The 21,996-nt window shown below is 34.2% G+C and overlaps 1 protein-coding gene across 48 annotated transcripts in view; it reads right to left on the bottom strand.

Moving 5' to 3' along the window:
• The window catches only part of Nrxn1 (neurexin 1), a 1,121,547-nt gene that overhangs the window by 134,170 nt on the left and 965,381 nt on the right, over positions 1–21,996 (bottom strand). For 37 of the 48 annotated variants that reach the window (XM_087216047.1, XM_087216049.1, XM_087216053.1 and 34 more), the window contains 2 exons: positions 3,245–3,334; positions 1,565–1,884 (listed from right to left, as the gene is read on the bottom strand). In XM_087216047.1, the coding sequence (XP_087072173.1) occupies positions 1,565–1,884; positions 3,245–3,334 (410 nt within the window). The remainder of the gene's footprint in view (positions 1–1,564; positions 1,885–3,244; positions 3,335–21,996) is intronic. The other 11 variants (XM_087216063.1, XM_087216065.1, XM_087216072.1 and 8 more) reach the window with 1 other exon arrangement.

Genomic DNA, 21,996 nt, shown 5'->3' with positions numbered 1-21,996 from the left:
AATAAAATGGTTGTATTCCAAGCTAACAGTCCTGCTAAAATGAACATTCCATGAGGGTGGGAGTTTTTGTTTGCTGTTCCCAATACATCTTCATGCTAAACCAGTGTTTGGTGCATGTAGAGAGCGATCAACAAATATATATATATTGATGTCCTGTGAAACAGCCCATTTCACTTCATAGTTCAATGCAAAAAAGAAAAAAATTAAAGGTGAAAGACAATAGGTATATATAGGAGCAAAACATGCAAAACAGCACTGTACCACACTTATAAATATACAAAATTTATACTTTTAGGGTCATTTCTCTTAGGAGACTTTATCTTCCTTTGCTCTACTCTTATCACCCTTTCCTATTCAAAGTAAAACTTAATAATTTTTTTATTCTGGGAAACAAGTTAATCAGTAAATAGAGTAATGATACAAAGAGAATTTGCTATTGCTTTCTTTCCAAATCTGATACTCAACCTATATCAAACACTTTAAGGAAAAGCAATTTAAAAAATAATATTTTGTATTTCTTGCTCCTTTAGGATGCAGTTTTCTGGAAGAGTAAGGATCATGTATTTGGAAAAGATTTTTATAGCACCTACTGAAGACATTCACCAAGTATTAAAAACAAAAGAAACAATCTAGGACCAAGGAAAATGCACAGTTCTGAATTAACAACTGGATATGTACAATTACTATAAATACCAGTGGGATCTGATAGCATTTATCAAACAGCATTTCATAAAAGTCTGTTTTTCCCTCTATGTTCTTCATCAATACAATGACAGTAACTAAATCAGTACCTAATACGTAGTAGCCAATCCACATATGGATCTTGATTAAATTAATATACTTCCAAGTTGTGCCAATGCCACATTAAAAAATTCAATTCTCCTTTTACAGAGCTGGGGATAGAACCCAGGACCTCATACATGCTAGGCAATTGCTCTTTCACCGAGATACATCCTGCCCTAAAAATTATATTTTTCAAAAATTTTAGACACAAGATCAAACATCAGTCAACTATCATACAAAACATCTTAGACTAAGACCCTTCTTAAACAGTATATTTTACAATTTTGATGTCCAATATCATTCACCACAATAGCCACTTGTCTACCAATTCGAAATTTTCAGACTTCAGGATACAACAGTATTGCAGGAATATCTCTAATATAAAATTTGCTTTTGTTCATTTTTGATGAAGTGCTGAATTTAAACAAACAAGGACTTTGAACTATGTCATTCATTTATTTGTTCATAAAACTTAAAAAGTGCAAAGTGTAAGTAGCAGACAATCCTACCAGGCTGGCCAAGACCAAAGTTATTCTATCAAGACCATTAGCCAGCAGCTAACAAACTGACACAACCAACACCTTTGAGAAAAAACCCACAAAGCTGTAATCCACAACAGATCCACATTTCATACTCAAACCAAGTGATCTGTGCTAAGCCAAGTGTCAAAGGAACCACAGTGCCTGAGAGAAAAAAATGTCCCATTTTAGTAAGACAAATGCAAAAAAGTGCACTTTATAATCATAGCTCCAAAATGAAGGAATAAAATGCACACGCTCACCTGGCTGACAGGTTCTTTTGTTGGGGGCCTTCCTCTTCTTGCGGTGCTTGTGGCCAGGGTTGTGGTGGTCTCCATGATTGACGTGGACATCTCTGACTGCATGGCCGTGGCTGTCGACTCAGTTGTCATAGAGGAAGGCACTTCACCAACTAGTCTCACATTTCCCACTATGGCGATGTTGGCATCGTTTTCAGCTGCCATATTCAGAACTTTCAAGCCATTGTAGTAAAGCCCAGAGAGCTGGCCCTGGAAGGGCTGGCCCTGCTCTTTCCCGCCAATTATTATGGTTGCTTGGCTATTGAAGATTGTGAGCTGACGCCCTGTAAAAATAATATTACATACATGCAAAAATGTTGATTGTGAACTCTACATTCTACAAAGGATGATAAAACAGATCTTTCATGGGGTGGATAATGAGAGCAATAAACTATAAGAGAGGCATTTGACTCATAATTCATTGCTTATAAATGAGGTGTCCATGAAATGCATAATTATTGGCAAATACTTGTAAATTTCCTTATTGTAAATGTAGTGCTTTTGCTAAAAGACCAATCAAAGATATGTATCACAATTCAATTTTTCTGAATCCCTTCTTTTCTTTTCTCTCAAGAACTTACATTGTTAGTCTCTTGTCTAAATCATTAAATTTTAAAAGTGTGACATATCTAACATTTCAAGTATTTGTCATCCTAAAATTACCTCTGACAGAAACTAATCTATAAAGGCTGCAATCTAACATTAAATTTTATGGTAAAAATGTCATAAGTCACATAATTTCCACATCTATCTACACGCTATTCTTTAGATGTATTTTATGTTTTGAAGGCAATCGTCCATTGATATTTGAATTATTCTATTTTTCCGGCAATCACACTGAAAAGAAATGCATGGTTTATACTGAGCATGTCAGAGACAAAAAAAATTCCAAAACTATTTTTCTGATTGGCTTTCAGCAAGTCTATCAAAACAAAAGAAAATGGAAACAAAATAGCTTCAGATGTGAAAAAGCGGCTTCAGGAATGATACACAAACCAATGAAGAAATTATGGCACATTTCTTTCAAACAGCAATCCTTAGCAACAGTACCATTATCATCAAATTGAGTGTCCAGTGTTAGCAGACTGCTCTCTGCCCATAAAAAGCATGCACACAACTTTAAGTTCAGTTTTAATTAGGGCTTGTTCCCAAATGTTCTTAGAAGGTTGCAAACGTTAAAGGGACTTCATTTTGACTGGCAATCCATATTGCCCACTATTTAAGATTCCTAAAGTTTAAACAAAGAGTTTTTTTTCAGGACCATAATAAATATCAGAACTACATATATTTTAGTTAATAATTTAGAGGCTGGAACATGTAATATAATCTATGAATGATTTATCATTTTGGGTTAATGCTTGCTGTGAGTGCCTTCAAAGATTGAGTTAGTGGATTATATTTAACAGTCCCTTTAACCTTAAGTTAACTGGGTAAGATTATTAAACCGGTGGTACGTCTATAAATGTATAGAAATTATTATACAAGGTATGCAAATATTACTATCTACAGTTTACTGTTTTAAATTTGTTTTTAATTTAGTTTTACGGAAAATTTATTTTTTATGTTTATTAGTGTTACAATGAAGTACTACTTGGTTATGTTCAAATTATTTTTTTATTTGAAGTTTTAATCAATGTTTTTTACCTTTGTCGAGTAGCCATTCATCAACTACTCGACCAAGTCGATATGGAATTCGCTGTCTAGCAATCGCCAGGCGCTCGTTATCATTGTTTCCTTTAAAGTTTAAAGAGACATTTCATTGGTTAAAATCTGTAAGGTCAAAGGTTAAAAGTTAATACTTAAAGCTTGAGCTATACAGTTGCCACATGATTTTTTGAAATTTGGAATTTTAAAAAGTTCTACCTAGAACATTTCATGTTTCAGACTTGTCATTCATTCATTTATTTTATTTTAGCAAACAAAATTATTCCTATGTTAATTGAAAATTAGAAATCTGCATTTGAGCTAGGTTATTAAACTTATGTTATAGACAGACCCGAACAACCAATTTAAACAGCATATAATAGCTTTACAAAAAATGACCATTGACCTCAGGGTTTTGTCTTTTTGATGTTTCTTATTAACTAGTTAAACATGTTCAGTTGAAACAGGTTTAAGTTTTCAAAATACATTCAACCTCTTATTCCAGATTAGTAATTTATGAACACCAAACTTAATATCATCTTTGGCACACTGAAGCATCTCAAATAGGCCTAGCATACTTTATTTCCTATTCAGAAAACAAATTTCCTTATTTGTCTCATTTGCAAAAACCACAAATCCAAACAGTTCTTTTGTATTCCACGTAAATTGGTTTATCAATCTCTTGAAATTACATCTTGCATCATCCAAATATCTTCAGGAAAAGGCTTTGACAAAAGTGACTTTGAGTGTTCTTCACTTTCATTTAAAGCTTAACGAGTTGAAACATACAACTTTGGAAAAAATTCTATTTATGTTTTTATATATTCTGATACCTGCTTTGTATTGTTATTCCTAAAAAGGCACGATAGCTTGCAGTACAAATACAAGCCATAAACAAGGGGCCCTATTCATAGATCTAAACTTCTTTGAATAAAAAACAAAATTGTCGCAGAAACACTGTTTAAATTGACCTTGCAAACAAATGAGTGTTTTCTTGATCTATAAAGCACTTAAGCAGAATCTGTGCTGCCACCTCAGTGCTGAATTCTGAATGCTGTAAGAAGAATTTTTCTATTCCCTAAAAATTAACTGAAATAAAATTTTGAGTGAAGAGACTTTGGTAATAGCTCAGATGGGGACTATGAGGTAATGTAAACTGAAGCATTTTCTTAGGGAAGAAAATAGTATACTATTTTTCCCAATTTGGAATAATTTATAGGTGGTTTTGCTTTTTTGTGCTTGCCTAGTAATACACTATACATGCTCCAATAAACCTATTGCAATATTGATTATAAAGTTGTGGAGAAATAGAAAAGAATTATTTTTACATTTAGTCAATTTGCCATTTGAATGTCTATAAGAGTGAAAATATTTTACTCATTAAGATTTAATTTAAAATGTAAATATCAAAATTGAACCATATATAAATTCAATGTAAACAATGATATGTATTTCTTTGATTTATAAAATCATTAAAGTGTTTTAAGATAGTATATTACAGTGTAGGAATATATTTTTGGTAAACTAGTCTTTTTCAAAACAGGATAAAAATGGTATAAAGTTTCATCTCTCACTTTGGTTTTAAAATATAAGCACAATTTACACAAAATGTGTTTGTGTATTTTCATGTATGTATATTTTAAAGCTACACTCAAGTTTAATATTGGTTATTTTAGGGCAGTATGATTATTATTGAATTTGTGTTTTTGTCTTACATGCGATTTATATAATATGTTCTACATGCATAATTTGAAAAGCAAACATGAAATATTTTTCAAAAACATATATTCTTGGCTTGATGGACTTTTTGTCACTCGCTGTAGTTTCCTTATGGCTTTGAGCTGCCTCACGCTGTTTCCAATACCAGAGTGTTCCCATCATCAGGAATAATGTATATAGCCTTAGATCCCACCCAAATCCAGCTCACAAATCCCTCTTGCCCAATTACTATCAGAGTTTTTAACAGTATCTCTCTTTAATCAGTCCCACTCACTCACCATACATTAGCCAAAACCTAATTATGTTACTAGTATAACCCTTCCCATTGCTTTTAGGATGAAATCTCAGAACTTTGAAGTGTTTAAAGATATCCATGATCTGGTCCCTTCCTCTCTCTACCACTCCATCCCATGACTACCATTGATTTGCTCTCCTAATTTTAGCTCCACGAGCTTCCTTCAATTTGCCTACAGCTCTTTTTTTTCTCCTCTCTGGACCTTTGCACTAATAGCTTTCTTTTATTCGAGATACTCTCCTGTGCTCCTACCTCATCCCTATCTTTCCCTATCCAGTCATCAATCATCATTGTAGTCACTTTGGAAAAAATAGGAGATGTTCCCCAATGTCTTCAGCTTAGTTTAGAACACCTGGCTATGTATTTTCCTAGTTTCTGAAAGGTACCCTTTAGAAATAAGTACTGATTTTACAGTTGCATATGTGATAAACAGGTTTCCTTTAAACGCTGAAGCTTTGCAAGGTCAAGTATGGTGTGTAGTGTTTCTTGCATCTCCAGTGCTTATACAATACCTATCATTTCAACTCCTATGAAACATTCGTAGAATGAAGTGATGAAAGACATCTGATTTTCAGTTATGATATCTTCTGTGGGACCCTTAGTCCATTCACACACCCCAACAAGATTCAAAAGAAAAAGAAAGCAAAGGCTTGTGTCCACAGAGAATAGACCACACATAGTTAAGTTTCACTTTGTTTTCCAAAGGAAACATTATCTATTTCATTAAAAGTTTATTTCTTTATTGGATTGTAATTGATTTAAACATCCATACAATCAGTTCACTATTTGTTTAATAACTTGCCCATTCCACAGAATATGTAGTCATAGTTATTATGAGTAGCAGAAAGTTGAAGGAAAAGTCCTACATGAGATAGGTATAGAAAAAAGAAAGCTTTAGATATTCTTCTTGAATAAGTTTTTTAAAAGACCCCCAAAATACCTGTATACATACATGAACACAATTTGTTCTCATGCTTTTGACTGTCATTAACTGAAAATATGATTGAAATAGCATGATTTATGTAACCAGTAACTTTTGAAGATCTTGATGAGACTGAGCTAGAACAAGAACATAAGACAGCATTTCCAATGAATAACAGAGGTCACCTAACAACAAAAATGATAATGACAAAGAGATTCAGAAAGTGGAGTGGGCAGCAGAAACAAGTGTTAAAATGTGTGATAACTTATGACAAAGAGAGTCAAATGAAGGGTTATACTCTACCATATATGCTGAATGTCAGATGTCCAATAGTTCAGAAAGCATCTTTTTTTTTAAACAGAAAGATTTGGTTTTTGAAACCAAAAGACAGACTATTCTTTCTAGAAATAATAGGAAGGAAATCAAATAATGTTCAATATGTCTACTTCATTCTCTAGATTTTTTTGTTCTTTTATGAAAATAAAAACCTAGTGGTGTTTCAATAGTAAAATTATGTAAAATACACTGCTAATCAAATAAAGACATAGATAAAGAGAATAAAGTAAAATGTCTTGTATTGATTTTGCTTTTGAGACAGGTTCTTGTTATGTTGCCTGAGCTTTGCTTGTAGTCTTTGGCTCCAGTGATTCTCTTGCCTCAACCTCTTGGAGTAGCTGGGATTCCAACAGGCGTGTGCCACTGCATCTGGCAGACAATAATGTTTTGATGGATGATTCCTAAGCCCTTCCTGGTATTGAGTCTAAAATACTTCAAGTTGTTTAGGTTCAACAGGAATAAGCCTATATTTGCCTTCAAACTCATAATTTTCATTAGCAAGCTGCACATGAAGTATTAAGTGATTTCTCAAAATGCATTTCATTTATTTATAATTAATGGTAATATTTACTTGTTTAATATCCAGAATTCTGTATTATAAGTTTGTTAATTACATTTATTCTTGTTTACATAGCTCAATATACATCTAGACCTTCCAAGCAATATAAAGAAAATAAAGCAACGCATTTGATTCAGAAAGGTCAAAGACAAATATAAATTCCAATGACATTTTATTCATTTAATGTTCTTTGGAAACTCTTAGGATCTAAAGGAAAACATGGTAGAATATAGGAAAATTACTTCTGTAAACAATCAAAGGAAGCAGGCTTAAAGTGATAGGTGAGACTGTGAACAAATACAGTGCACCTGAAAATTCAAATGAAACCAAAGGTGAATCTTTAGGAGAAATATCTTTTCATCTTCAAGTATTCTAAGTTAGAGGAAAATGTAAAGCAATAATAATCTATTTCTAAATCATCTATTCAGCCTGGATTATTTAAAACATCCAAGAAGAAATTCAACTTCTTTTAAATTATAAAACTCAACTGTGGCAAATAGCTAAAACACGTAGATTAGATTTATGAAATCAGAGGTTATCATTGAATAGTTAAAAATAATGTTTCTTTATACTTCATTTCCCCTGATAAAGTAGGATAGGAATTCCTTTTGGTTTCTTTGCATTTTCTTGCAGCTAGTTTGGATTCAATTTACTAGTACTTCCAATGAAGATGTCACCAATAACATACATATCTCTTCTGCAATAATTTTCAAGCAATGAAACTACATGTAAACTTTGGTCTTATTTTCTTATGAACTGAAGAAAGAGTACTTAATTTTGACAGAGGAAATGGTAATATCACCACAACTTATTCTTCTTTCTTTTTTTCTTTTTTTTTCTTTTGGTACCAGGGATCAAACTCAGGACCTTCCGCTTTCGAGGCAGGCGGCAGAAGCACTGAGCTAAATCCCTGGACCTCACCACAACCTATTGACAGGAATAAGCTTTACCTGGAGTGGCCATTCAGGTAAAAGTTATTGAATTTAAGAAATACTTCCAGCAAGGCTCCAGGGTGAGGAATGAAAAAAAAATTTAATCATTCCTCTTTGGAATACAACCAACTTTATTTTGGTTAAGTCCTAGTTTAATTTTCCCAACTATATAGACTGAATATTTGTACTCACTCCAAATTCATATGTTGAAGCCTAATTTCAATGTGATGGTATTTGGAGATGATTAGTTATGAAAACAGAGTCCTCACGAATGCTATCATTGCCTTTATGAAAGCTCCTTTCCCTTTCAGTGCATGAGGATACAATAAGAAAATGGTCACCTGCAATCCAGGAAGCAGGTCCTCATCAGACACTGAATCTACTGGTGCCCGGATCCTGGGCCTCCTGGCTTTCCCAGAGGTGAGAAATCTCTGTTGTTTATAAAGCATCCAGTTTATGGTATTTTGTTAAAGCAGCCCAAATTGTTTTAGATATAATCTAATTAAATACTTGATAATTCTGTACTATATTAATTTTATAGGAGTCAATAGACTCAAAGTAACAAAAGTAATTTCCAAGAATCAAGATAAGCAACAAAGACCAATAAAACTCAAATTCTTGACTTGGAGTTAAATTTCATAGTGGGACTTAGAGAACAAAGGGAAATAAAATTTTTATTGTAATTTTACACTTATTGGTCAGTAGTGATAAGCTGTATAAGCATCACTGATATATTAACTTTCTACACTCATCTTATATCTTCACCTCTGTTGTGTAATTTCTCCTTGGAAATAAAAAAATTTCTCGTTTTGGTATGACAGTAATATTCTTGGAAAAATATAAAGAAAAGCAATGCTATGAAACAAACATTGTCTAGAAAAAATGAAAGTAAAGAAAAAAACAACGAAATGTTACATGTTGCTTTTGAAGGTGTCTTTAACTGAATTTTTAACTTTGGGAAAAGAATCAAAAGCTTTCTGAAAGCTGTATATACTGCAAGAGAAGACTGGGAATCTGTCTTTAGACCTTTTTGATTTTAAATGACAACATGTCATTTGAATATGCCTAGGTCTATAAGGCAACATAAAATTTTAACAGTGTTATAAAATTATTCTAGTTTTAAAAGCAACACTGTCAAATACCTTTTAACTAAATGCTATATATGTGGTTTTTACATAGACTATACAGCTACAGTATACCTAACTTAGCTGTTAATGGTCCAAGTGAGTAGATTTTTATGTTTTTAATTATTATTATTATTTTTTAAAAGAGCAGGTCTCACTATGTAGTTCAGGTTCATAAATGCTACATACTCTGAAACTATTTCACCAAGCATATGTCAATACTTATCAGAGATCCTACTTTTGAAGGGTATATATTCTGGGGAGTCAAGGAGCAAAACAAAAAAATTAATAATAAATGTAAGTCAATGTGCAAGATAATAGAAAAGTTGACATAAGCATAGAATTAATCACTGTGTGTACCATAGTTGCCATAAAAATTCAGAGCAGGGCTGGGGATTTAGTTCAGTGGTGTTACCACCTGCCTCGTAAGTGCAAGGTCCCGAGTTCGATCCCCAGTACCAAAAAAAAAAAAAAAAAAAAAAAAAATCAGAGCAAACAATTGATTACAGCAAAGAAGCTGTGATGGAATACAAAGAACTTTACTCAGATCACATGCAAACTAAACTTAATTGTAAAGAGAATTGGATAAAAATGTGTTGTCATGTGGGTATTAATTCGCCAAATTTTGGTAATTGATAATTCTCTTTAGTTTCATAAAGCTATTCACCTCCATGTCCATTTCTTAAGTAAATGTACTTTCCAATAATAATTTCTAAAATAATTACAAATATGTCTAATGGCTAAAATGCCACAAGGCATGAAAAATGTAGTACACACGACGTTAAAACTACTAAGTGTTGCATTATGCAAATTGGCAAAAATTTGAAGGTAATATTTAAAAATGATAATATCTGTGTTAGGATGGAAGTCCAGATGAGCTTTGTAAAAATTTTAATGTTATATTACGAGTGCTATATTTCCACATATTTCAATTTTGTTACCACTGCTTCCTTAAAACACACAGATGCATATATTTTGTAAATTAAATGCATTATTTTAATGCAATCGTCCAACCCAAGGGCCCTGTCAGTGAGCTCACTAACCTCCCACAGCTGGATAGAGCACCCATGCTGCAGCAGAGCACTGGCTCTGTTGGTGACTCTGACTGGAACATCTCTGATGACATCCAGCTCTTCTGGGAAGCAGCAGGCCTCTATACCCAGTTAAACATCTCCCTGGGAGATGCTGGGAACAGAAGGCCACAGGCTGTCTACTGCAGAGTTCAGTGGTGCTTTAGGGAGGAAATTATGAGCCTAGTACATGTCGAACTGGCTTGAGAAATTTCTCCTGCTATTTCCCTCTTTTATATGACACTACATTAAAATATCCAGTGTTCCTTAATACAAAGTTTTATAGAAGCACTTGCTCCTATTATCTACTTATATTCAAAAATTGTAGTTTGGATATTGTTCTATTAGATTAATTACAAAGAATGGTAGCCTTCTGCATGTGGGCTCTGCATGCCTATGCAGAATGAACAGTGATTTCTACTTTCTTCCCTAACCTTCTATGCCTTGTTGGTTTCTCAAAGCAAAGAGACAAGGATATCATATCAAAAACCTGCAGCAAGAAACAAGAAGCAACAGGGACAAGCAGATAAGCAAACATAAAATCTATTCTGATAAATGAAGGTCATACTCTGTTATCATGCATACTAAAGAGTTCTTTTGTGCTAAGGTGTGTAGCATTTAAGACAGAAGAATGGTTTAACATCTACAAAATAGGCAGGGCAACTGATAGACATCACTAAACAGTGAGAATTTTAAAAAATGAAATGTAAGAGCAGCCCCACATTAACTTACAAATGGTGTTTTGCCATTTACCCAGATATAAGGATCTTGAGCATTCTCAATCATAGTGTCATAACATTTAAGCTTATCCACCCTAATAAAAACTCAGACATACATTCTCTAAGGCACTTTTCCCCACTTCTTGATTTTGGAAAATCAGAAAATTATGTGGGCAGCAGGAATTTCTCCCATTCACCACCAACCTTGACCTCTAATCCACTCTTAATATTTAGATTGTTCTTTGGAAGAGGAAATAAGTGAATGTCTCATATACAGGCTGATATGGCCTGTAAATGGTATACTGAGAAAATTCCTTATTCTCCAGCAAAGAAGAGAGTCTGATACATATAGCATTCTAATCTCATTTCAGTGGCCTTTTGTCTCTCTCTTTCATTTGTAATTAGAATGCAGACAGAGTTTTCTTTTCAAATAGAAAGTTGAGGTTTATTTATTGTTCAGAAATTATTTAAGATTAAATACAAGTGCAAAGGACAGGCTGGGGTATAATTGTTCAATCATTGCTAGTCCTCTTCGATTTTATAAAATGTAAAACTTCTGAAATAAAATAACTATTTTTTTGTAAACATATTGAGCCCTGTTGATTTACATCTAATTTCCTAAAGCAAATTTCCCTCAGTACAAATGTATCTTCTTTGCTAGTAATTATTTTTTTGAAGAACGTATACATATGGTCAGATTCACTGGAAAGAGAACCTTGTATGGACAAGGTACAGGGATCTAATTCCTAGTTTCAAATCTTGCTTCACCGTTCACTAGATGTGTGACACTGGATTAAGAACATAGTATTTTCAACTTCAGTTTTCTCATATTTAAAATAGGAGACATCACATATGTAAACCTCCTGGCAAAGTGCATGACACATAGTTAGCACTCAGTAAATATTAGCCATTATATTGTGGCTGCATCATTGCTTATTATCTTGTATGACTTCCCACATATGAGATAACAAGGATTGTATGGGTTACAGAGAATCTCTCTCACCCATTATTTATAAGAAGGTAGTTAAAGTAGAAGAGAAGAAGGATGGAAAATCCACCTATATTTCTTTCCTAGGATGAATAAAGGCCCGGAAACTAGGCTACTTATAAGGCATGCCCTTCTTTATCCAAATCACTCCATTTCCCTCAAGCAGTGTCAACTTCCTTCTCAGAGATTTATGCATTGGTAAACTCTGAAAGGAGCCAATGGGAACAACTGAAAAGAGGTCATTAACTGATGGAGGTCACAGTAAAAGAAAAGGCCAAGGATTCCTGCCCCAAGGGATAAGGGAATTCAGGCCACCTCCATCTGTTTCCTGTCAATTTTATGGGGGCAAAAACTGGTGCTAGGACAAGAATATTTGCTTCAGAGAGATCCTGTCAAATGCAATGCCATACCGCCTCTCCCCCAGGGCACCTTGGCAAAGAAGTGCCATAGAAACTAAAGAGAAGTGGATACTGGCATCGGCAATGTTCCCTGACCCATCAAATGAGTTTGACAGGCTGAATGACTCTAACAAAGCTCCAAGGCTAATGGCCTGTGGTCTCAGGCTCTGGGCTGTGTGCTCATAAAGACAAGGATTAGGTAGTCTTGATAAGGTGCACTGTCTGTGGAAATTCATTTTAAAGCCTTTAAAAACAAAATACCCTAAATGTGTCTAACCTGGCATTTATCTATAAAAGGCAGTGAAATCTTTGACTTGCCATCTTCTCTCTCTCTCTCCCTCTCTCTCTCTTTCTCTCTCTCTTTCTACTTTTTAGAAACTATCTCACAGTGATTTGACAATTTTATGAAGAATTTCAGTTGTCATCTTAGAGGACTTTATAATTAAGCCATTACATTTTTTGGGTCTGTTTGATGTTGCAAGCTTGTCTTCTTTCCATTATAGAGACATACATACTCTCACCACCCAGACATTTCTCTGGATTCTTTCTACCCACCCACTGAAGCATGTCAAGGCTCTGACAGGCATTTCAAGAGGAGAAAGGCATTCATGGGTTAGAATTAGGAAATTTCAGGTTTATAAAAAGTAGACAAGAGGATGGGGAGGGGCTTTAAAATGCTAGAAAAGAAAAGAGGTTTGTCTCCATTTAAATTTTTGAGCATTGAAGAGATTAGAGTGGAAAAACTGAAGATGGAATCTAAGGATTTTAAATCAATGGCTAGTCTTTGCAAACTTCTTTGCTCTAAAATTATCAAAATCAACCTTTTCATGTATTTCTCAAACACGCATGGTCATGGGAACAGTACTTTGGAGGATATTTCCTAATAAGGGTTTCTTCCCAATCAAGTCAGCCATGGAAACCTGGTGGGGTTTCTCTACTGTTCTCAGGATTCCTCTTAAATTTAAACTATCTCTGACTTGTAATGGAACCCTAAACGAGGAACACTGGAGAGAAGAGTCATAAATATGCCCTAACAAGGCAAGCTGATACTGCATTAGAAAGGATTAGAGATGATCCACCCACATATTCTTATGTGTCTTTTTTTTTTTTAACCCAGCACATCTATTGTTAGGTTGTATCAAATTCAAGAATGGGGTAAATGGATGAGGCCATAACAACTGGAGCCTAATGAACACTTCCTCAAAACATTTTCCTGAGGTCTTTTTAAATCTGTTTTGACTTCTGTTAAAATCAACAATTTGGACTTCCTTATCACAAGAACTGATCAAATACTTACAATCTATTATGGACTCAATTGTTATACTGTGATGCTTTAAACACCCAGTACCTCAGAGTGTGACTGTAGTTGGAATTAGTGGGGCCTCAGAAAGAGATGATTAAGTTTGAATGAATCCATTAGAGTGGGCTTTAATCCAATCCAACTCTTGTTCTTATAAGAACAGGAAGTTTTGTCGGGGATTTAGCTCAGTGGTTTCAGAGCCTGCCTTGTAAGTGCAAGGTCCTGAGTTCTATCCCCCGTACCGGAAGAAAAAAAAAAGAATAGGAAGTTTGGACACAGAAGGGAATAGCAAAGGTGTGTACACATGAAGGTTAAATTGTATGAAAACACAGATCATTTTCAAATCAAGGATCCAGGCCCAGGAGAAACTGAACCTAACACCTGATGTGGGACAGTTCGCCTCCAGAGAGTAACAAAATAAATTTCTGTTGTTTAAACCACCGGTCTGTGGTATTTTGTTATGGGAACCCTAGCAAAATAATACAGAGATGATTTTCACATATTTAAAGATCATATAGCGTTAGTTTATTCACAGATCATTGATATTAAGATATTGATAGTATTTTGGTGCTAACTGCTAAAATTGTCTAGAAATGAGTTCTCTTGGATTTGCATGTTAATAAAGTATGATGTTAATGTCAATATCATATCTGTTTAAATTATTAGTTTTAATTTAAAAAGTTCATTTCTTTCTAGTTTTGTTGTTAATCATAATAGCATGATTCTAAATTCTAGGAGTTGACAGTTACAAAATCTATCAATCTGCATTACTTAGAAATTATAAGATAATTAAATCAATTTCAGAACTGAATCTGTACATATGATTATATGTAGTTCCATGATGTATACAAAACAACTTTAACAAAAGGAACTATCTAACCTTTCATAAAAATAAATGAAACTTCTTAAACTAAAAAAAGAATTGTCTATCATTTATTTTCTTTGTGATTGTTTTTATCTTTAAAATAGAAGACTAAGACAGTACCATTAAAATTTTTTTCTTAGTGTTAGTTTTGTTATTTATGTAGTCTCAGTGGAAAACAAAAAACCAGAACAATACTGCATAAAACACGATTAATAATGGACATAATCAGAACATGATTAATATGGAGAGATTCTCTTACAAACAAACACATTTTTTTTCAATTTCCTAACTACTGTGAAATCACAAAAGATTTACTGTGCCCATCTCCAAAATTATGAAAACAAATTTGAGGTACTAAAAAATAACCTATATTTATTCATACTAGTTCCTATTTTTAAGACCTGCCTGAGGAATTTTTAATGATCCTAAGTGATCATAATTAGTTTGGGGAGGCTTGCAAAAGGGGTATATAAAAACATAAAATAGCACGCTACACTATTACATTGGGATGTTAATGGTCTGCTGAAATCTGGAGTGACATCTAACTCTGCTGATTTTTTCCTTTGGTCCTTATCACTAAGGAAGGATGAAAATTCCATGCCCAGCTTAGTCAAGGAATTCCTCAGGGAAAGTGCCATAGGAGTGACAGCATCCTAAGAAGAGGCTGGGGGACAGTGGACCTAACCAATGGATGACTGCCTCAGTTCGGGCTAAAACAAAAAGTGATTGAGCTTTACATAAATGGAATCATCTCAAGATCCCTTATATTTCCTGTGATACTAGACAGAGCTTTACATCTAACCAGAATTCAAAATACATCTAGGCTAACTTTCTACTTGGAAAAATACTTGGGAGAAGGGAGTGGGCAAGGTTTGCCTTTGTCCTTGACTTCTGCTCTTTTCTGATGTTTTTGGAATCTACATCAGCAGGGAGACCCTGACCTTCACTCTCAACATCAGTGTCTGCTCAGCTCCACTTCCCATGTAAATAGGCAACAACAGTGGTGATTACATTTTTCCTCAATACAGTAGAAAAACATAAGTAATTCAACAGTAATATTTAGATATGGAGTTTATTTAATTAAATTTGACACAATAACTGTTAACTATAGATATACACAACAATTCTAGTTTGGGTGGGAAATCTGGGAATCAATGGTGCTGATTTATTTTTAGGAAGTCCTTGAGCATTCTGATAAGAAATAGAGCACATGTAAGTTCTTAGACATAAATTATATGTCAATCAAGAAACACCGACAACTATGAAGGAAAAGGTGTATGTCGGAGTAACTTGTTATTTAATGAAGTTCATGCCAAAAGGGGCTTATGCAATAATTGTGTTGTTTTTGTTGTTTTTCTCCTTTGTAAAAAAGAAACTGGAAATGTGGCATGTCAGAAAAACTGTGGCCTAAAAAAGATTAAAGTGTGGATAGGGTCCCAGCACTGCTGTTAATGACATCCACAGATGCTTTATTTGGCTAGTCTTTAGAACAAAAAAAATAAGTTTAAGAAAGAATTTTTTTTTTGGTACCAAGGATTAAACTCAGGACCTTGCACTTGGGAGGCAGGCACGGTACCACTGAGCTAAATCCCTGGCCCAGAAAGAAATTTTATTTGATAACTAAGCTAAGGAATCACAGCATAACATGCTACCAAGAATAGACAGCTTTTTAAACATTTTGTATTGTCACAATAATTTAGATGAAAATTATAGGACACATAAGACTAGATGTCATATTTTCCATTAGAAATGAAAATTTCACTGTAAGTGTACTATTTTTCTTTTAACTAGTTTTATATTTAAAAATACTTGAAATAGAAGACCCATAAGGTTTACAGAAGGAGATAGTCAATTCTATATGATCTTACAAAAGCCAGAAAATCCTAGTTTCAAATCCCAGGAATGCACTCATAGACATGTTACTGAATTTTTCCAAGTCTTATCACATTTTCATATGGGAACAATTAATGAAGTTATTTTTAAGAATAAGATGTAATTTCTGTAGAGCACCTGAGGACAGTTTCTGGCATAGTGTCTTAAGTATATGGTGGCTATTAATAATTTATACATTATATGGAATCACACACCCTGATAAATGAAAAGACTTCAGATAGAATATAGTTCAATTCCCACGTAATAGGGGACGATTCACTTGATAACCTTGAAAGATAGGTCTCTTGATCTTTACAGAACTAGAAGACAGCCTGAAAGGTACCATAAGCTCATTAACAGTTGAAGTACATTATTTTGTAGAACTATTCTTGTTCCTGTTATTTCCCTTTTATAAAGTAAGAGTTAAAAATAGGGAAAGAACATCATCACAAATTTAAGGGCAAATATAATGGACCTTTTTATTTTGGTTTGACTAAACAATGAAATATTCTAATCCCATTTCATCATTATATATAAGTGATCTCAAGTTAATGGCTTTCAGATACAGATAACAGTAAAGTCCTCTGTATTCAATATAGTAAAGTTCAAAGTATTAAATTGAAATAACATGTACAGTAAAAAACATAATCCTATAATCTGAGGTTTCCTATTGATAATACAATACTTAAAATATATAAATCAGGGCAATCCTATTTTCAAGAAAAATTATACATGAGCTATACAAAATGACTCAGTGGGCTATACAGAACTATTAAAATCTGAAATATAGTATCTTGGTATGTAAAATAGTAGGCCTAAGAGAATTCAACATTACAATACATCTCTCTTCCTCTATACAAAGTCTACTCATTCTCTAGACCACATTGGTGAGTCACTGAACAATTGAGAGGGAGGAAAAGATATACTAAAAACAATTACAGGAATGTACATTTCTTGGCTTTACACCAGATGGATTAAAATAACGGAGACCGGAGAGGGACATAGATGGTTTATAGCTGGTAACAAGGGAAGAGGTAAAATTGTGAAAACAGACCTTACAGCATTAAAATAATTGTAGCACAGATAAAAATTATGGAAACTGGGAAATCTTTGAGGAAAAGATTAGTAGAAACTAAAGTTCACCATTGGACCCAGTCTCATGATGATACATGGGCTGATGAGGAGAATTGTGGTCTTAATAACACAAAGTAGGAACTCAAGAGGGTAAAATGGTTTGAGATTTGTAATTTTGTAAGAATCAGAATGAAGTTGATATCTGGAATGTTCATGTTTGTAGAAATGAAACTGAGGTGTACTTGTCACTATGTATATACCAAGTATTTATTAAAATATACCAGGAAGAAGACACCACTAGATGTAATTATCTGATTGTTATCCAGGTAGGCACAGTTAATTTCATGTTGTCACAGATTCAGAAACTGTTCAGCTTCTCTTGTGAGCTCAGGGGAATTGAACTGGGAGCCATGTCCCTAACTCTAGGACCATGTTGATCCTCCCAAAGAAAATCTCTCCGGTCACAGTATAGATATGCCTCAGGAACACACAATTTTAAATTCTAGTGTTGTTATATACAATAGCAGAAATACCTTCTCTCACAGAGCAAAACTATTTTGGTGCTAGCTGGCAATCCATAATCTGTGTTCTAGGGCTCATTTTCCTTCCTAACTCAACTGGGCGTGTAAGCCAATATACAGGTGGCAATTGAAGAATACAGTGAATATTTCAATTAAAAATGTATTATAAAACGAGACACCTTGCTATTAATTACCTTCAACCCCCCCCCAATCCTTTGAATGCACTTACCTTATCACTTTTGTCACTTTCTAAAGCAGGTCTGGAAGTCTTCTTTGTGAGTGTCTTTAGCAGTTGTAATAAAAAATATGGTGAATGCAGCTGTTGAGTGCCACCCAATGGAAAAGTAGGCTCATGAAAACATTAGGGTGTGTCCTCATCCACCTTATTCACTTGGACTGGCACCGTGAGACTTCTGGCTCCTCCCCAGTGTCAAAATGACCACAAAAGGTAAGCATTTTGAATCAACTTGGAACTACAACAGTGCAACTAAAGACACTCATGAAAGAGGGCTTTCGGAACTGCTTCAAAAAGTGGCAAGAATGACAAGAATAGTGTGTTTGAAGCAAGGGGGAGTATTTTGATGGGGATTAATGATAACATGTCTTTTACTGTAACATTTTAAAATATTTAAACACAATATTGTTTTATCACACCGTGTATTTCCATCTTCCCTTTCTAGCCTAGACTAGGACCTTCTTTAAAGCTTACACATGCTTCTCCCATCTATTTCACATCGTTCCGTTCTTACGTATAAATTTTGTGCTAGGAAATCTGTTATTTCCTATAATATCTTACTTTTGTAACTAATTTATCTTTAAAATTTTACCTCAAACTCCTGAATAGGACAAAAACAGCAGTTTTTTTTTTTTTCCTTTCCTTACATTACTCACCAGGTCTAGCGCACCAGGAAGACAGCCTGGAAATAAATTTTAATGCATCCTCACTGAAGGATTAAAAGAGGATCTGAGGCTTTTGACTTCCATTAGGGCCTTAAGGTCTGATGTAGATCTTAATGTGTGAAAGAAATCAGTAGGGCTAAGTTGTGGGTCTATTGTTAGCTGTTAAAGAATATTACCTATTTCTGATGTTTTTGTTTCACTTCTAGTTGTTTTATCTTTTTTCAATGCTTTCTAATTCAGAGTGGAATGAATATTTCAGAAAAATATCTTAAAGCAAAAAAATAAAAAACTATATTAAAGAAAAACAAACATGAATTAAAATGCATGTGACTAGAGCAAAGAAAATAGAAACAACACATATGATTTATGAGTTACTAAAGATATAGTAATACATTAAAAAATTTTCAGAAGGATAAAGGAAAAAAGTAAAGATTTCACATCTGGTTACAATTATTTTCTAAGTTCATCTAGGAGTCTTTTTCTAATTAGTAACTTCAGATTTGCCACCTGAACAAGAATGAATTCAGCCCCCAATATACTAACTAACAGACTAATTCTAGTTTCTTCAGGGAAAAGGCAAGCAATAGTCTTAGTTCTACCAGTAGGCCTGGCATCTCATAGTAAGGTGACAAATGTTCCAAATTGCCTGGTTTGTGTCTGGTATATAGAAATGATTATGAATAATGTGTCTATTTTCTATTCAAATATAACTTTTATGTTCTGCTCATTATTGGCTGTCATTGTAGGGATCAGAAAAAGCAAATGCTCAGGATGATTGAAGCCTAGGAAAAAGGCTTGGTGGAAGGCCAAAGGTGTTTCCTGAAAAGGAATACAGGGCTCTTTGTTTTTTAATCAGGCAACATCATCTGTGGCAGTGCCAGAGATGAGGCCATCCACACACAACTAGATTTCAGACCCTACTCATAGCCTTTGATGGGAGATGGGTGTAGTACCCAAACCATGTAACTAAGAACACATTATCTGTCTCTATAGTACTCAATTATTAAAATCCAAATGATACTCCGACAGCCGGTCCGCATTTTACTCTTCCATGACATCTGGCTTGATTACCTCATACTACACTTTTTAAATTTTTACAGAATAGAGTTTCCATGTCAAACACTGAACTTATATCAGGTCCTTCCTAGTGATGCATCCATAGTGTTCTGGCTTGGGGTGGGCTTGGCAATAGATACATGTCTGTGAGGATCCAGAGGAAAAATCCACCATCTTTGAGGAGCTTTATTGCCATATATGTGAACTTGAGTCTGATTGCTAAAATAAGATACCTTTGTTCCTATATGGAAATGCAGTAATACTTATCCTCAAATAAATTTCCTAACACTCCTAATGGATGCCTAAAACCATGGGTAGGACCAAGTTCTATGTGCACTATGTTTTTTCTATGCATACATAGCTATGATAAAGTTTATAGGCATAGTAAGAGATTATCAATCAAAACTAATAATAAAATAAAACAAACACAACAACACATTATAATAAATTTGCCAGTATCACTACCCTTGCACCTTGGTGCCACTGGTAAGAAGAATAATGGTCACTTGCACACAATCACTATGGTCCGAACACAGTGATTTGATCACCCAGACAGCTGCCAAGAGGCTAGTGGATGGGGAATAAATACATGAGACCAAGAGAAGACTCATATATGGTGTAGGACCGAGCAAAATGGTGAGTGACTTCACCACCTACTCAGAAGGAAGTAAATTTAAGACTGATTCATTGTTTATTTCTTAAATTTTCCATTTAATATTTTTGGACCATGGTTGGCTATAACTGAAATCATGGAAATCAAAGTTGCAGATAAAGGGCCAACTTGTACACATTCTTATAGGGAGATCGGGGCCTACTGTCACTTCAGGTTACACATGAAGTAAGTGTCTGAACTGGGGCTTGAACCAAATTAATCTGACTGAGTCTTCTCTCCTAACTACCACTGTGTCTATCCCACTTTTAATCTTGTCTTAAGTCTGTGGCATATGGTTGAAGTTTGGTCATTCGTTTCCTATAGCAAAAATAATGTTTAAAAGTGGTACCCAAATTTAAATGGGTACTATCTTCTGAATGTAGACCCAGAATGAGCAGCACTGGGAAGTAACATCATTATAAGCATGCTACAGATCCAAGGGGACCTTGAACGGCCTTCAGAGATCTGAAAATAAGAAGTAGTAAAAGCTGGTATCAAAACCTGAGCACCACAAAAGTTGGCATATCGTACAATCAGGTGGGTATCAGGAATAAAAATCGAAAGTTTTTTTCCTAGAGGAAATGGGAATAAATGGTACAGACAGCAAATTCTATAATAATACCTCATTAGAGGACTGGAATAAACAAGCAATACATGACATTGTCAAGTAACCTATTCTGTGTTTCCTCATTTATCAAAAAGTAATACTATTTGCTGCTTTATAATCATTTTGTGAGTGTTATTGCATAATGTGATAATGTTTATAAAATTACTAGCACAGTGCCCAGTATACAGTGTCCACCATAAATCACATGTTACTAGATCTCACAATAAGCAATAATTTAAAAGGGTTCTGTGAATGTCTGGGATTTGAGGGGAGCTCCATTTCCTCTTCATACCAATGTTAGTGCAACAGTAATTTCCTTTAGTGAGTTAATCCGATGGATTTTTCTATTTTAACTCTATTTCCATAAAGCATAGGACTCATCTAATTATTCCTAGGTCTGCTTCCAACAAGGATTGTGACCATTCTATCCCTCTTTTCAACAAAGCAAACCTTTGCATTTGAAAAAGCTTCATTTTATTTTTTGTATCCTCTCTAGCCATGAAATGTACTCTCATCCAAGTCCTCTGCCAACCTGAGCAATAAAAATAATAAATGAGAGGACTGAAGACTCTACTTGGACTTTTAAAATGCTCTGGCAAAGGTGACCCTTAAAAATTATTATGGCATGTTATTAATTAGTTGACACTATCTAGAAAAATGAAGCTAAATGTTCCTCTATTCTGTCTAGTTTTATATCTCATAAATCCAGCTAAAATACTTCATTGGAAATGCATATGGTAATATCTAGATGGACTTGTGTTAGATATATTTTCTTTAGAATTCTCAATGGACATTTTAAATATTCAGGCCACCAATATAGATAATATGCTCAAGATGACAAAT

Source organism: Heterocephalus glaber, unplaced genomic scaffold (genome assembly GCF_053883595.1).
Source record: "Heterocephalus glaber isolate CG9 unplaced genomic scaffold, H.glaber_assembly_v1.0 deba00001457, whole genome shotgun sequence".
NCBI classification, from domain to species: Eukaryota; Metazoa; Chordata; class Mammalia; order Rodentia; family Bathyergidae; genus Heterocephalus; species Heterocephalus glaber.
This window is presented reverse-complemented; position numbering and strand designations above follow the sequence as displayed.